Below are 13,678 nucleotides of genomic sequence, written 5' to 3' on the forward strand. Positions count from 1 at the left end.
CACCGCCCCCCGGAGCCCAAGGCTGGAGGCACGGAGGGTAGTCGTAGAGCGGGACTTCCCGCTGGCCGGGAAAACTAGAGCCAGAAGAGAAGAAGGTAGATTCGGGGTGGGACTTCCAGCCTGCTTGGGGTGGCCTAACGCCAACAGGATTGAAGTTAGACTCGATGGAGGATTCCTCGCCGCCTAAACGGCTGCCTGAAGCGTGAGTGTTTGGGCAGCCTCAGGCTCCATTCCAAGAGGCACGTCCCGCAGGCAGCTTGGGACCCAAGGTGGAGAATGGAGAGTGGGTTGAGGGAGGGACTTCCAGCTGGCGACGGGGGGTGGGGGGTGGGGTGGGGAGGACGCAGGCCAGCCTGAGGGCGGAGGCACAGCCGGACGCACCGAAGGGGGCGACCGGAGAGGTTGCTAGCTCACCGAAGTCACCCAGGGCCAGGGAGCGATGCTTGCACGGGGCGTGGCCTGCACGGGGCGTGGCCTGCGGTCACCTCCCGCCCCCACCCTCAGCCCCAGCGGCCGCCAGACCCGCGGGAGTCGGATCCGAGCGCGCCGCGGAGCCCGGACCCTCCCTCGGACTCTCGGACCCGGCCATGGCGTCATTGCCGCCACTACTCTGCCTCTTTGTCGCCGCCGCGCACCTGGCGGGGGCTCGAGGTGAGGCGCCCCATGACCCCAGCCCAGACCCCTAGGCCTGGCACGCAGCCGCTCCGGGAGAGGGAACCAAGGGACCCTCTGGCTTCCTCAGACCTGGGTCCCCCTTCGTCAGCCCGGGAGTGGAGTGAAGGGGCGTCGGGGGTATGGATTCTTGGGACCAACAACGGGCCCGGGGGAGGGAAGGGAGGAAACTTCTCTGTTCTCTTGCCTCCTCAAGAGAGGTAGGGGAACTCGGAGTATCCATATGAACTTTAGGCTCCTTTAGGTTCCTGGGGACAGCGGGGGGCCGGTCTCACCCCCAGCATTTGGACTCTGAAGCATTGTGTCTTGGCCCAGGATTCAGGGGTCAGAGCGGTCCCCTCTCACACAACTCCTCCTCTTCCACAAACACACCATTCAGAAAACTTCCCGTCTCGGGAGCACTCAGTGGAACAGGGCACTGGATCCATTTCTCAGATGAGGAGACTGAGACACAGACAGGGAAGGGACTTGTCTGAGGTCACCGCTCAGCCTGGCTATCTTAGATAACTCAAAGTCAGAGAAGCCAGGCTAGATTCCAAAGACCTCCCAATGGCAGCTTGGGCCCCAAGTGAAGGGATGGAAGGTACACTGAGGGAGAGACCTCCAACCCCGCAAATGGATGAAGAACGCAGCTCCACCTGAGGGCAGAGGCAGAGCCAACTAAACTCATGGTCGCTGAGCACACTGAGGGGGAGAACTGGGTCACACCAGACACACAGACTTCCCCAGACTATGGGGCTGCAGGAGATTGGGGGTAGGGGCCATAGGGAGGTTTCCTGGAGGCGGCGGGGGGGGGGGGGCGTTCCTGCATTCCTTGGGGTCAGCCAGAGAGATGGTTCTGGCTTCTGAGACCCTCACTCACTACCCCCCAACCCTGCCCCGTGAAATGGGGATGATCATGACAGCACCTTGTATACAAGCAGCCCACAGAGGACCCCATCAGCATGTTTCCTTCCCTCCATTCCTCATCCCTTCCACAGTCACTACCCGCCCTGAGGAGCCCACAGCAACTGCCTGGGGCTTTGAAGGCCCATCTCTGCGCCCCGGACAGCCCTCACCAGCCCTGGAGGATTGGGAAGGTGAGTCATCCTGGGTCCAAGTCCTGGCTCTGCTGTGGACTCACTATGTGAGCTCTGGTTGGTGTGGTCATGTAAGGAGGGGACACAAGGGGTGAAAGGCCAGTAACTTCCTGGTCCCTGGACATGGCAGCCCTTGGCACAGGTGCCCCAAGAAGTCTAAGTTTTAGGAGCAGAGGGGTGAGAGTCCAGGGCCTGTTTTGTCAAGGAGGAAACCAATGTAGGGTGGGAGTGGGTGCTTCCTCCCTGCTACTGGAAGCCTTGTGCAGGGTGCTTCTAGTAGATTCCAGACCTGTAGTTCTGGAACCTGGGTCTCTGGTTTCCTAGCCGGGAAAGTCAGGAAAGGAGTGAGCACACCCCCCCCCCCGCCCCCTGCGCAGGTGGGGTGGGGGGCGGTGGGGGCGGGAGTTGATGGAAGCAGAAGCTGACTTCTGGGAGGCCAGACCGTCCCCACCTGTGGCTTCTGTGAAACAGGTTGCCTGGTGGGTTCATCCAGGCAGTGAGCAAGGGCCCAGCTGGCTCTAACCAGGAGCAGCCAGGCAATGGAAAGCCACAGCTAGGGCTGTTCTCCATCGGGTCTCCTCCTGCTACCTTTGTGTCTCCTCACACCTCAGGGGTTCTGAATTCTGAGGTGGGGGGGACAGGCTTAATTTTTTAAGGTTGGGGGCTGCTGAGACAGTGTCAAGATGTCAGCGTGGCAAAATGTCAACCTGAACTAATGGGCCAGCTCAAGTATTGGGCAGCAGAACGGGGGCTGGTGCTAGGGGAGGCCAACCTCCCGTAATCCCTTTATAGCTCCTTGTGCCCTAGAGGACCCTGGATCTGGGCGGGTCAAGGGCGGGCTGGGTTAGCCCGTGCTCATTGGGGGTGGGGTGACCGTCTTAGCAGGTAAACAGTTACCTCGGAGATGGGGGTGGGCAGGCCGCTTCCTGGGCCCCTGCATGCACTGATGAGGCCCGAGAGGCTGTGGCCCGGGTCCCAGAGCGTGCGGTGCCCACAGAGGCCAGCCAGTGGACGTCCTGGTTCAACGTGGACCACCCCGGGGGCGACGGAGACTTCGAGAGCCTGGCTGCCATCCGCTTCTATTACGGGCCAGCGCGCGTGTGCCCGCGGCCGCTGGCGCTGGAGGCGCGCACCACGGACTGGGCCCTGCCGTCCACTGTAGGCGAGCGTGTGCACTTGAACCCCACGCGAGGTTTTTGGTGCCTCAACCGCGAGCAGCCCCGCGGCCGCCGCTGCTCCAACTACCACGTGCGCTTCCGCTGCCCGCTTGGTGAGGGCGGGGCCCAGGGAGGGGCGGGGACTGTGTGGGGATGGGCGGGGCTGGGGAGAGGGCGGGATCTATATTAGTCATGCAGAGAAGAGAGTGGGGATTGGCAGACATGGGTCATAGGTGGGTGGAGCTTGAATGGGTGGTACTGGGGGAGGGGGGCAGGGCCGTGTGGATGTAGGCGTGGTTAGAAAGAGCTGGGGTCCTTTAGCAGGGCCCAAGGAGTGGGCTGGATCATATAGGGGCGGGGCTTTGGAAAGGAGGGCCTGGGAATAGGGGCCCAGGTAGGTAACAAGAAAGACCCCTCAGGAGCTCATCTCCCTCCTGCTGCCCTCAGTTGCTCATCTGTAACAGCTCCATTCTTTGGGGGTGTGTTTTGACCCCAAATGTATGAGGGACGCAGGGAGAACAGCACGGCTAACCTCGGGGAGCTTATCTGGGGTTGGGGCAAATGGGGTGTTACCTCAACTGCACGTTCGACAGGTGCGCCTGGGGGACAACTGATGAGAGCAATGGGCAGAACCTCTCTCTTGGGGTACCCGTCCTCGGACGCACTTTGCGGGGGGCGTCCTCCAGTCCTACATTGTTACTAGATTTCCAGGAGGCGCAGTCCCTGGCGTGGGCCGCCGTCTCACCTTCCCTCCTCTCCGCCCTTACCGCAGAGGCCACGTGGGGCGCGTGGGGCCCGTGGGGTCCCTGTTCCGGGAGCTGCGGGCCAGGCCGTCGCCTGCGTCGCCGCCGCTGCCCAAGCCCGTCTGGGGATGCGTGTCCGGGGCGCCCCCTGGAGGCGCAGAAGTGTGTACGCCCTCCTTGTCCAGGTAGGAGGGATGGGGCCTGGAGGAGAGTGTTGAGTTAGAGGCGGGGCCCGGACTTGGAGGGAGGCGGCCTGCTGAGGAGGGTACCTAGTGGGGAGAGGCGGGTTGGGAATGAGCCTGATGGGATGGGGCTGGAATGGAAGAGGCGGGTCCTCGGGGGCCAGAACTTGGAACACATGGAGACTGGCCCTTCCTTCCCTTCTGCGCCCCCGTCCCTCCGCCCCACGCGGAGGAGCATTGGTGAATGTGTGTATCTGGATGGGTGAACGCCAAGAAGGTCACGTCCAGGCACGGGCAGATCCGAGTGGGCATTGCTTTGGGCGCGCCACCAAGCGTGTGGATGTCCTGGTGGACACGGACACACTGAAGCCAGCTCATGTGCTTGGGGCACACACGCGTGGCATTCACAGCCCCCCTCTCCCGTACCCCACGCCCACGCGGACACGCGCTCACACCCTGGCAGACACCATGCCCAAGCCCTCCCAGGGCCAGACACCAGGCCAGCCAGGAGGCGACTGGAAATTCCGATCCGCCTGGGCTCCACAAACATGGTCTGGAGACTGCGCCCGCAGAGCCCATGGCAGGGTGGGGGAGCACGGTGGCCAATGGGGTAGTGGGGTCCCCACCCTACCCCGCCTGGCTCTGCCCTCCTGACGCCTCTGCCCTGACGTTTTCAGTGGAATTTTCCATCTTATGGAGAAACCGCGGGATTGGGAGGGGAGGGGAGGGAGATGTTCTGAGCCCAAGACCCAACCCCTAGCTGGGCCCCCAGCCCCTGCTGGACATTTTCTCTCATGCTAAAAGGAGCCTCTCTGTCCTGTGAGAGTCACCTCTCCTGTCCCCTCCACCAGGGCATTTTCCTCACCCCTCTGGACCACAGGTCTGCCCCAGTTCTGACTGCTCAACCCCATGTCCCCACTCACACAAGAGGCTCTTCCAAGCAGGGCCATGCTGAGGCTCTGAGGGGCACAAGGTGGGCGGGGGGGGGGGGGGTGTCTAGGCATCTTTGCTGAGTGATTGAGTGGAAGGAGGGAGTGAAGAGGCTCCTCTGTTCCTCTGCCTGCCTTTGTCCCCCAGGTTGCAGCTCCAAGACCTGCAACTGTCCTGACCACATCCTCCTGGGCTCGGTGGTCACCCCATCTGGGCGTCCACTGCCAGGAGCCAGGGTCTCCTTGAGAGACTGGCCTGGCACTGTGGCCATCACCGATGCCCATGGGACCTTCCAGATTCCTGGAGTGTGTGCCAGCAGCCGGGCCAACATCAGTGCCCAAATGGATGGCTTCTCTGCAGGCCTGGGCCAGGCCCAGGCCAATGGCTCTATCTCTGCTGTGGTCACTGTTGTCCTTAATAAGTTGGGTAAGTGCCCCAGGGCAAGGAGGGTGAGGAGGCTGAGAAGCTAAGAAGGAAATTCTGGGTGACACTTGGGAGGATGTGGTGCAGAATGAGGTCACTGGGGAAGAAATAAGATGTGACACAGCCATTGGAGAGAGCATAACACTAAATATGGTGCCATGGGAGGAACAAATACACTGGGAGAAGTTGGAGAAGGCGCGAGATGAGACAGGGACTGGCAGGGGGGCAGCATTAAGATGGGGCGGCACCATCTTGAGCAGCCATGGGGTGAACTTGAATGGAGAGGTCACCAGAAGACCCATAGGTGAAACAGGGCATCCCTGGAAGGGCAAGGATGGGGCCCTGCCCTTGGGAAGGTTTGTTGGGAGAAGCTGGGATGGGGCAGGACCTTTGCCACCTTTGCCCCCAGAGAAACCCTACCTGGTGAAGCACCCCGAGTCCCGAGTGCGAGAGGCTGGCCAGAACGTAACCTTCTGCTGCAAAGCCTCAGGCACCCCCATGCCCAAGAAATACTCCTGGTGAGTGCCCTGCTCCATGCCCAAGGGCCTTGCACCCAGCTTTGCGGTTTGATTGGATTTTCCATGACATGTGGTGCTTCAGAGACTGGGAGAAAGATGCTCTACAACCTTGCTGGGCTGCATGGGGGATGGGGGACGGATGCAGCCCCTTCCCTGTGCTGAGGGCCCCCTGGTGTTGCCCACCTGCCACCCAGGTTCCACAACGGGACCCTGCTGGACCGGCGAGAACACAGGTATGGGGCCCATCTGGAGCTGCGGGGGCTGCGCCCAGACCAGGCAGGCACCTATCACTGCAAAGCATGGAACGATGCGGGCACCGTGCGCTCGAGCAGCGCCCAGCTCACCGTGCTGGGTGAGCACCCTCAGCCCCCCAACCCTGAGCATGCCCTGAAACTTAGCCGAGGCCCATCACCAGCGAAAGCAACCCCAAATGGCGCCCCAGCTGCAGACTGCTCTCTGACCCTGCTGAGTCTGATCCCGGGCCCCCCCTGAGCCCCTGGGTTGAGCCCCTGATCCCAATCCAGGCCCCAACCTTGGCTTCAATGGAGCCCTCCCCCTTACTCTGATCTGCTCTGATTTCTTGCTCTGCAGCCCCGGGCCAGCCAGCCTGCAATCCCCAGCCCCAAGAGCATCTGATCAAGCTCCCAGATGATTGTGGCCAGCCTGGCAGTGGCCCCGCCTACTTGGACGTGGGTCTCTGCTCTGACACCCTCTGCCCCAGCCCTGCAGGCTCCAGCTCGCGGTGTGGGGACTCAGGGTCCCGCTGCTGCTCCGTTCGCCGCCTGGAGAGCAAGGAGATCCACTGCTCCAACTATGTCCTCCCCGTCAAAGTGGTGGCTGAGTGTGGCTGTCAGAAATGTCTGCCCCCTCGGGGGCTGGTTCGGGGACGCGTGGTGGCTACCGACTCAGGGGAACCCCTGCGTTTTGCCCAGATCCTGCTAGGCCGGGAGCCCATTGGATTCACATCTTATCAGGGTGACTTCACCATCGAGGTGCCGCCCTCCACCCAGCGGCTGGTGGTAACTTTCGTGGACCCCAGTGGGGAGTTCATGGACACTGTCAGAGTTCTGCCTTTTGCCCCTCGAGGTGGTGGCGTATACCACGATGTCAAAGCCATGCGGAAGAAAGCCCCTGTCATCTTAGATGCCAGCCAGAGCAACACGATCCCTCTTGGGGAGCTGGAAGAGGAGGACCCGTTGGGCGAGCTGGTCCTCCCGCCCGGAGCCTTCCGCAGAGCCGATGGTGCACCCTACACGGGGGCCGTGGAGGCCCGGGTGACTTTCGTGGACCCCCGAGATCTCACCTCGGCGGCGGCCGCCCCCAGCGACCTGCGCTTTGTGGACAGTGACGGTGAGCTGGCCCCGCTGCGCACCTATGGCATGTTCGCGGTGGACCTCCGCGCCGCGGGCTCGGCGGAGCAGCTGCAGGCAGGGCCGGTGGCCGTGCGTGTCAATGCCGGCCAGATCCACATGGCGGGCCACGTGGAGGCCCTGAAGCTGTGGTCACTGAACCCTGACACAGGCTTGTGGGAGGAGGAGAGCGGCTTCCAGCGAGAGGGGTCAGCAGCCCCTCGGGTCCGCAGGGAGGAGAGGGTCTTCCTAGTGGGCAACGTGGAGATCCGCGAGCGGCGTCTGTTCAACCTGGACGTGCCCGAGCGCCGCCGCTGCTTCGTGAAGGTGCGCGCCTATGCCAACGACAAGTTCACGCCCAACGAGCAGGTGGAGGGTGTGGTGGTCACGCTGGTCAACCTGGAGGCTGCCCCCGGCTTCGCGGCCAACCCCCGTGCCTGGGGCCGCTTCGACAGCGCGGTCACCGGCCCCAACGGCGCCTGCCTCCCCGCCTTCTGCGACACGGACCGGCCGGACGCCTACACTGCCCTGGTCACGGCCACCCTGGGCGGGGAGGAGCTGGAGCCCGCGCCCTCCCGGCCCCGCCCGGACCCGGCCACCGTGGGCGTGGCGCAGCCCTACCTGGACAAGCTAGGCTACCGCCGCACCGACCACGACGACCCAGCCCTCAAACGCAACGGCTTCCGCATCAACCTCGCTAAACCCAGGCCCGGCGACCCAGCCGAGGCCAACGGCCCGGTGTACCCGTGGCGCAGCCTGCGAGAATGCCAGGAGGCCCCGGTGACCGCCAACCACTTCCGCTTCGCGCGCGTGGAGGCGGACAAGTACGAGTACAACGTGGTCCCGTTCCGCGAGGGCGTGCCGGCCTCCTGGACTGGGGACCTCCTGGCCTGGTGGCCCAACCCCCAGGAGTTCCGGGCCTGCTTCCTCAAGGTGAAGATCCAGGGCCCCCAGGAGTACATGGTCCGCTCCCACAACGCTGGGGGCAGCCACCCGCGCACCCAGGGCCAGCTCTACGGGCTTCGGGATGCCCGGAGCGTCCGAGACCCCGAGCACCCCGGCACGTCCGCGGCCTGTGTGGAGTTCAAGTGCAGCGGGATGCTATTTGATCAACGTCAGGTGGACCGGACGCTGGTGACCATCACGCCCCAGGGCAGCTGCCGCCGAGTGGCGGTCAACGGACTCCTGCGGGATTACTTGGCCCGGCACCCCCCACCCGCCCCAGCTGACGACCCGGCTGCCTTCGCCATGCTGGCCCCGCTCGACCCTCTGGGCCACAACTACGGTGTCTACACGGTCACCGACCAGAGCCCGAGGCTGGCCAAGGAGATTGCCATCGGCCGCTGCTTCGATGGCTCCTCTGACGGCTTCTCTCGGGAAATGAAGGCCGATGCTGGCACAGCTGTCACCTTCCAGTGTCGGGAGCCACCAGCCGGCCGGCCTAGCCTCTTCCAGAGGCTGCTGGAGTCCCCGGCAACAGCGCTTGGTGACATCCGCAGGGAGATGGGTGAGGTGACCCGGGCACAGGCTCAAGCCGCAGGTCCCCTCCGTACCCGCCGGGGCAGGGCCCGCCAGTGACCTGGGCTCATGGCCTTACTCCTCTGCCTTGCTCCGGACTCCTCTGTACCTCGGAAGTCTCAGCCCCCTTCCCCAGATGCTCCCTCCCTAGGTTTCTGGGCCCCCCTCTCCCTCCCCTGCCCAGAGTTCAGAGTCAAGATAGGAACTAGGAGTGTCGGGCTGTGGAACTGCCAGGCAGGGGACTGTCGCTGTGTGAGGCAAAATGGAGTTCTTCCTGACAGCAGGAGCCAGCATCCTGGGAGACCATCGGGCAGCCGACGGAGGCCTGGGAGGAGTCATTCCCAGCTCGAGCGCTGGCTCTGATTTTATGTGTGTTTTGACCCTGATTTCAGATATTCTGCCCCTTGAGATTTCCCGCCTTCTGCCTGAAGCCCCCTCTGCCTGTTGCCGAGCTGGGTGCTTTATTGGATCCCCTGCCCCAAGCTTTGTTCTAGGGGTTATTTATTGAAACAAAGCCTACGGGGCTGGTCGCAGGGGTTAAGAGTGGGGGTCCAGGCCCAGTGAAAGTCAGGCAAGGGCTTCTTGGTTCTGAGGCTAAGGGCACAGTTCTCACATGTTTGGTGCTTGGAGATCCCCCCCTCCCCCCCGGGGCGGGGGGTTGGGGCAAGGAACCAATTAAAGATGCTTCATTTCCCACTCATGGTGTCAGTCTTGGGGACCGAAAATGGAGGCTGCGGCTGCTGGACCCAGACCTTGGCAGGTGGAAAGAGGCCTGGAGCAGACACGGACATGGGTGTGCAAGCAGCTCAGAGGCCTCCCCGAGGTGCCGGGCGTGCCTCGGGCTGGTGTGTAGGTCCTGGCAGAGTCACACAGAAGTGTGTCTGTGACACGTGTGTGCAGACCTGACTCGTGGGCAGCCCGAGCCTGTGCCGCCCTGACCGCCGAACACGGTAGCAGCTGCCGCCCTGGCCTTTTCCTCTGAGCCTGGCCGTGTGCCCGAGGGCCGCACTGGGCAGGGAGGGGCCCTGGCAGGGGCCCATGCCCCAGGCGGCAGGAATTGAGCCTGCTCTGGACTTCCTCAGCCAGGGTCACGCTGCCCCTCCTCAGGCCCCACCCGGCTGAGGCCTGGCCACACCTTGGCCACATGGTGACCGGGCTGCCCGAGGCCATGGCCCTGGGCCCTCTACTTCACCAGGACTCAGTCTGGAGGCGGCAGAACATCCCTTGCTGGCGCTCTGTGTGCGTGGCTCTGTGTGCTCGCGTGCGCGAGTCCTCCTGGCCACGCCCCCGCTTTCCAGACAGAGGAAACTGGGCCCCCACAGGGAGAGGCAAAGGGCTGCCCGGGCCCTGGAGTGAATCCCCGCAGGAGCAGGGGCTCCTTGGATGGCTCAACAGCCCCCTCCGGCACATGCTTGGGACTCCCTTGGCCCCAGGAAGGCATCAAAGCGGCATTGCTGGGGACCTGGGATGGGAGGCATTGTGTCCCTCACCCCAGGGATGGGGTGACAGCGGGGAGTGGGGGTGCGGGGTGTTCCCTTAACCCAGGGCCCTCTGCACACCCACCCACCCACCCACCCACTTACCTTTCTACCACCCGCCTGTCCGCCCACCCACTGCCGCCTCCACCCCTCCCGTCCACGCCACCATGTGCCTGTGCAGCATTTGGAGGCTTCAGCTCTGTGCCAACGCGGAGCCGATCCGGCCTTGGTAGGGAGGTAGGTTCACACACGGACCCCAGCACACCCGTGGGGTCAGCACTGGGCCCACATGGTCCGCTGGCTCCCGTCCAGCTCAGTCTGACAGCTCTCAACCTCTCCAGCCCTCATGCCTTTGCTCAGGCCATTCCCTTCGTGGGAACCTCTTCCCTTGGCCAGGGGTAGGCTAGGGGGCCTAGGGGGTCAGGGAGAATCTGACAAGCCCAGAGGCCTCAACCCCAGTCTCTGAGGGTGGGCCTCAGAACTCTGCTGGAGTCCAGGTTTGGGCGGCCCCGCGGGGGGGGGGGGGGGGGGCGGCGCCCCAGCCTCTGCCTGGATAGGCCAAAATGCACAGGAGTGGAGAGATGCTCTGAGATGCCTTGGGAGCCAGGGAGCATGTGCGTTGATCCACAACACACTGTGTCTACACCCCTAGCTGACAGGGAGGCTCGGAGGGGGGAGTTCCTCGCCCAAGGGAACCTGGGCTCTGGGCTGCCCCGTGGGGTCCTGGGGAACAGGAAGAGCCAGGGGGGCCCCCCCACCGCGGCCGGCGGGTAAAGCTGGCTTCCAGGCTGAGGGTGATGAGGTGTCAGTCTCCGTGGCCAAATACCTTTCATTGAGAAAGTGTCGGGGCTGTGACTGCTGCCAGGCCTGGGGCAGCTGGGTTTGGGGCGGGCAGCTGGCCTCCCTTCCCTGGGGTAGGGCAGGGGTGGATGGGCGTCCTCTTGAAGCCCCTCCCCAGATGCGGGGCCAGGCCAGGACTGAGAGGGGCTCCCAGAGGGAAGCGGATCAGGGAGGACGTTCCAGGTGGAGGGCACAGCCGAAGTGAGTGCTCGGCACCGGGCAGGGACTGTAGCCTCAGCTCCTGCCCATCCCTGCCGACACTGTTTAAGAGGACAGCGCCTGACTCCAGTTTCCAGACGAGGAAACTGAGTCTCCCAAAGAAGCCATCGCCCTGAGCTGACAGCCCGGTGCCCCTTGCTGCTGCCTTGTGACCCTGTTTGAGCAGAGGGGAAGTTCAGCCTCACCCCCCGCCAACCCCCCCGTTCTGGAACCTTGGCCATCCGCCTCCTGGTAAATCCATTGCTCTCCCCCCAAACTGGGGCTGCCAGACCACACGCCCTCAAGTCTGGGTAAGTGGGGGGCATGAACCCCCCCCCCCCCACGCAGAGACCCTGGCTCCAGCCACCCTGGGGTCAGCTCAGGGCACAAGGAGGCCCCTGGTCCCGCCCACGGCATTTCAGACTCTTATAATTTTAGAACCAGGGGTTCTTAAAATTCCTAGCACTGTGAGTGGGAGAAGAATCTTGGAACAATGCTTAAAACAAGAGAGGCTTAAAACCGCAGAATCGAAGAGGAGGAAGATGATCATGAACACACATTAAGCACTGACTGGATGCAAGGCCTCCCTGCTCCCCCAAGAACTAACTCACTTTAAGGGCATTTACTATCTTTTTAATGTTTATTTAGTTATTTTGAGAGAGAGAGAGAGAGAGAGAGAGAGAGAGCATATGAGCAGGGGAGGGGCAGAGAGAGGGAGAGAGAGAGAGAGAGAGAGAGAGAGAGAGAGAGACAATCCCAACAGGCTCCACGCTGTCAGTGCTCAGTCCCACGAACTGTGAGAGCATGATTTGAGCTGAAATCGAGTCAGATGCTTAACTGACTGAGCCACCCAGACACCCCTCACTTTAAGGGCTTTTAATGTACACTTACTGTCTTGGAGGTCAAAATAGACTTGTAGGGAGGGTAATTTTCATACAACCCCCATTTCACAGCTGAAATTGGCCCAGGGTCACAAAGCAAACAGGGACACTGTGGGCTGGGGGTGGGGGAAGGGCAATGTTTCCCAGAGAAGGGGACATAGGTGCTGGGCCCTGAAGGATGGCGTAGGAGTTTGCCCAGCAGGCAAGGCAGGAAGGGCACTCCTGGCAGCTAGAAACGTGTCTGGGAAGGCTGGAGGAGGGAAACCTCAGGTGGGCATGGAGGGCAGAAGGGAGCACCAAGCGAAGCACGCAAGGGAGACGAACGGAGCCTTGAACGCCGAGTCAGAAGCCTGAGCTATCTCTAGCAGGTGAGCGGGAGCCAAAGAAGGTGCTGGAGCGGTGGAAGTGTGCACACTTGCTCATGACAAAGACTCCTCTGGAACTCGTGCGGGATTCAGCTTGTGGAAAAGTGTTTCTTTCATGGAACTGTGGTCTGCTTCTTCCCACGTGGCAGCCCTTGTGGGGTCCAAACCCTGCAGTCCAGCGCCCCCTCCCCCTCGGCTGCCTCCTGTCCTGGCTGAACATTGCTGGCGCCTCCATCGGGGCCTCGTGGACCTGGCGTGGCCACCCACCACTTCCCCGGCCCCGTCTGTCTCTCTCATCAGCCCTCGGAGTTGGGTACGTCCCAGTCTCAGACCCCAAAGACTGGAGCCAGCCTGGCGGGGAGACCTGGCCTCCGTCGGCTGGGGGGAGTGGTGGAAACAGAGGCAGGGTGCCAGCAGAGAGAGAGCAGTCCAGGTGAATGCTGACGTCCTGCTGCCTGACCCCTCTCCCAGGGCCTGGGGTGGGGGGTCTGAGCAGGCAGGAGGGAGGAGACCCCAAAGATGAGGGAAGGACCAGGCACTGACATGTTGGTGTATATGCGGGACCACACACACTGTCCTACCCAGGGTCACAACCACCACATGGAGCCACGCACAGTGGAGCCTGTCTCCCTCATCATCCGTCCCAAGGTCACACTGTGCTCGTCACACCCCGCCCCTGTCCTCCCCAGACATGCCCTCCCACACCACTGGGGACACCTTTTCATCACCCATTTGGGTGATGCTGTCACTCTCCATTATAGCCCCACATGCGGTCACCAACCCCCCCATCCGACTTGCCGGATGTGGGGAATACGCTGGACGTGCACCCTCACCAGCCACCCCGGTGGGGGGACGCACGCCTGACACGCAGGCCCGTGTGCGTGCAGCCAAGAGCACCTGTGTGTCATGTAACATGGACACAGCCACAGTCTCCCTGCACTTGGGGATGTTCTGACCCCCAGATGGCTGGAACTGCCCGAGTCAGGACTGATCGGGCCTCCCACGATTCAGTCCCTCCAAGCACACTGGGCCACAGCCGGACACGTGTGGCACCTCCTACCCTTTTGGAGCCCTGGGGAGGGCGTGGGCGGGGGGCTGGAAGCTGGGGAGGGGGCCTCAAGGTCCCAGCGGCCTTTCCTGGGAAGTCCCGAATCCCTTCCTGCTGACTCAGCCCTGGGGGCTGGCAGGCGGGGTGCTGCCGAACCTCAGGTATGTCCTCGAAGGCTGCCTGGTGGGGCCTCCATCAAGGTGTGGGAGGGGAGCTCCCACTCAGCACTCAGCCCTTCCCCAGGTCCCAGCCTCCCCTTTTGCCCCAGATGGAGCTTGAGCGTTAATGGTGCAGCTC

At 62.9% G+C, this 13,678-nt stretch overlaps 1 protein-coding gene across 2 annotated transcripts; it reads left to right on the forward strand.

Moving 5' to 3' along the window:
• The first annotated feature begins 95 nt into the window (after positions 1-95).
• On the forward strand, positions 96-9,267 carry CILP2 (cartilage intermediate layer protein 2). 2 transcript variants are annotated; one of them, XM_040445045.1, is made up of 9 exons: positions 96-202; positions 505-651; positions 1,653-1,751; positions 2,749-3,021; positions 3,681-3,836; positions 4,911-5,189; positions 5,596-5,704; positions 5,899-6,056; positions 6,296-9,267. In XM_040445045.1, the coding sequence occupies exons 2-9, from the start codon at positions 588-590 to the stop codon at positions 8,629-8,631; spliced, it is 3,474 nt and encodes a 1,157-aa protein (XP_040300979.1). In that variant the 5' UTR covers positions 96-202; positions 505-587; the 3' UTR covers positions 8,632-9,267. The 2 variants fall into 2 exon arrangements, with proteins under 2 accessions (XP_040300979.1, XP_040300978.1); XM_040445044.1 differs by having other exon boundaries at positions 110-269.
• The last annotated feature ends 4,411 nt before the right edge of the window (positions 9,268-13,678 follow it).

The sequence above is a fragment of the Herpailurus yagouaroundi genome, unplaced genomic scaffold (genome assembly GCF_014898765.1).
Source record: "Herpailurus yagouaroundi ecotype Mexico unplaced genomic scaffold, PumYag 193, whole genome shotgun sequence".
NCBI lineage: Eukaryota > Metazoa > Chordata > Mammalia > Carnivora > Felidae > Herpailurus > Herpailurus yagouaroundi.